Below are 2,954 nucleotides of genomic sequence, written 5' to 3' on the forward strand. Positions count from 1 at the left end.
GTGCAGGTAAAATATTTTGTATCCTTTGGAGATTTTATCTTGTCGCAGTAGCTGAAAAGTACTTAGCGTTTTATTTTCTTAAATTACTATAGGAAGATTTTGTTTAATTGAATCATACAGAAAGTTTTAGTTCAGATATGCTTTCAGGAAGAATATAAATTCTTAAAAAGAGAAATAATCAGATTGTAGGGGTTACTGAAAATTTGAGTAGCATAATCAGTGTTACATTATTTTGTCCTTTAAGAAATATTGCACACTTTGCCAGGCATGGTGCCTCACGCCTGTAATCCCAGCACTTTGGGAGGCCAAGGCGGGCAGATCACATGAAGTCGGGAGTTTGAGACCAGTCTGGCCAACATGGTAAAACCCCGTCTCTACTAAAAATACAAAAATTAGCTGGGTGTGGTGGCAGGTGCCTGTAATCCCAGCTACTCAGGAGGCTGAGGTGGGAGAATTACTTGAACCCAGGAGGCAGGGGTTGCAGTAAGCCAAGATTTTGCTGTTGCACTCAGCCTGGGCAGCAGGGTGAGACTCTGTCTTTAAAAAAAAATATATATATATATTGCACATTTCATCCATGTTTTCATTCTTTTGGAAGTCATTAATATTTGTGTTTGTTTGGGGGTTGCAGGCGATCATTATTTCGAAGTTCTAGTATTCTGGATCACCATGAAGGAAGTGGACCTATAGCCTTTGCCCACAAGAGAATGACACCACCTTTCAAGCTTACCACAGGGAGGCAAGCTCAATGTACATCTTATTTCATTGAACCTGTACAGTGGATGGAATCTGCTTTGTTGGGAGTGATGGATGGACAGGTGAAAACACATTTTATTTTCTACAACTTTATTGAATCATCTATATTTTATTCCTTTTTGCATTTTAAACTCTATGTTAACTAGTGTTTTACTCCATTTCTTAACTCCTTTATTTCTGAAGATTATATCTTTCTAGTGTAGATAAGACTATCAAAAATAAAATATTTTTCAAAAACCAGCTGATCCAAAATAGTGAATCACTTCTGATTGAGAGCTTATATTTTTTCAAATATAAGACTAACATTTATTTTTAAACTAATTAGAATATATTGGCTGGGCACAGTGGCTCATGCCTGTAAATCAGAGAACTTTGGGAGGCCAAGGCAAAGGATTGCTCAAGCCCAGGAGTTCAAGACCAGCCTGGGTAACATAGTGAGACCCCATCCCTATAAAAGAAAGTAAAAAAATTTTAATTTTATAAAAAAATATATATAAAAGAAAAAATATATTTAGCAAAATGTGAACTTTGTAACAACAACAAGGTAAATCAGGGATTTTTAAATTAGGTTAAAACTTCTTTCTTTTTCTCTGTTGGCTTCCTGTATGTGTCTCTTTTTTCTCTGATCTTTCAGGAAAGTGAAATTTAGTATGTTTTGCTATGAGATTCTTTTTCATTTCCAGTTAAATAATGCAGCTCATCCTATTGCTCCTATAACCAGTGGGTGGGGGAAGAAAAGAAAGAAAGAATGCAGTTAATGTGACATCTTACATAAAAATGTGTTTAACTTGGTTGGAGTGTGCCATGACAGCCACATTTCTCCTTTAGGTTTACTTGATATTAATGTGAAGGTATTCTATAATAATAATGATTTTGAATGTTTGTATGATTTGTATAAAAGTTTGTATAGTGGCTATTTTATGAAACACTTTATCTGTATTATATCATTTGAAGAATGCCATAGCTTTATAAAATAGGTAGAGCAGTTATATTTACATTTATGCATGAGGAACGTTTATGAGATAGTGTCTTGCCTAGAAGGTGGTACCCTATGATCAAACTCACATTTTCAGATGATGCTGGTTTTTAAAAAAACAACCTTATTATAGTATAATTCACAGGACATACAATTTACCTATTTAAGGTATACAATTCAGTGTTTTTTTAAAAAGTATATTCATAGTGTTTTTTGCAACTGTCATCACGTATTAGTCCGTTTTCACACTGCTATAAGATAGTATGTGAGACTAGGTAATTTATAAAGGAAAGGTTTAATTGACTCATGATTCTGCATGGCTGGGGGAGCCTCAGGAAACTTATAATCATGTTGGAATGGAAAGCAGGCCTCCTCTTCACAAGGTGGCAGGAGAGAAGCATGTGTGAAGGAGAAGCTGTCACTTATAAAACCATCAGATCTTATAAGAACTCACTCACTATCACAAGAACAGCATGGGGGAATCCACCTCTATGATCCAGTCACCTCCCTTCCTCCACATGTGGGGATTACCATTTGAGATGAGATTTGGATGAGGACACAGAGCCAAACCTTATCATGTTACCATTCACATCACCCTGAAAATAATATACACATTATCAGTCACTTTCCATTCTTGATGGCATTATTTGTAGCAGTTAGAGTTTTTAATTTCAGTTATTATCTAATTCATCAGTTTTTCTTTTTTGTGGCTTGTGACTTTGACTTTCTGATTTTATTTAACTTGGGAAACACACACACTCCAACCTAGTTAAATACACTTTTTTGTAAGATTCTGAATCCTGTGCATACTTCTTTGTATACGTATTTGAATTTTTTTCTATAGAATATGTACCTAGAAGTGGAATTTCTGGTTCGAAGAATGTGTGTTTTAAATATTAGTGATATTCTAGGACAATATTCAAAATGCCCATACAAATTTGGGTTTCAGTAACTGAATGCATGTACCCATTACCTCATATCCTTGACGTGATAGATACTATACAACTGGTAATGTTTTACCAATCTGCAGGGTAAAAAATGTTATTCCTAAAATGTTTGATTGGAATTTTATGAAAATAGTCATCGATCACCATCTTTATATATTTACCAGCCATTTATAGTTTACTTTTCTATAAATTGCTTTTATATTCCTGGGCCCATTTGTCTATGGGTTTTAAAAACTCTTTCTTACTGATTTTTTTTTTTTTTTTTTTTTTTTTTT

The 2,954-nt window shown here is 34.3% G+C and overlaps 1 protein-coding gene across 1 annotated transcript in view; it reads left to right on the forward strand.

The window, feature by feature from the left end:
* DUSP12 (dual specificity phosphatase 12) overlaps window positions 1-2,954 on the forward strand; it is a 10,187-nt gene that overhangs the window by 5,403 nt on the left and 1,830 nt on the right. Inside the window, exon 5 of the mRNA XM_017515150.2 lies at window positions 632-818. Coding sequence (XP_017370639.1) covers window positions 632-818 — 187 coding nt within the window. The remainder of the gene's footprint in view (window positions 1-631; window positions 819-2,954) is intronic.

This window comes from Cebus imitator, unplaced genomic scaffold (genome assembly GCF_001604975.1).
Source record: "Cebus imitator isolate Cc_AM_T3 unplaced genomic scaffold, Cebus_imitator-1.0 Scaffold541, whole genome shotgun sequence".
In the NCBI taxonomy this organism is placed as follows: Eukaryota; Metazoa; Chordata; class Mammalia; order Primates; family Cebidae; genus Cebus; species Cebus imitator.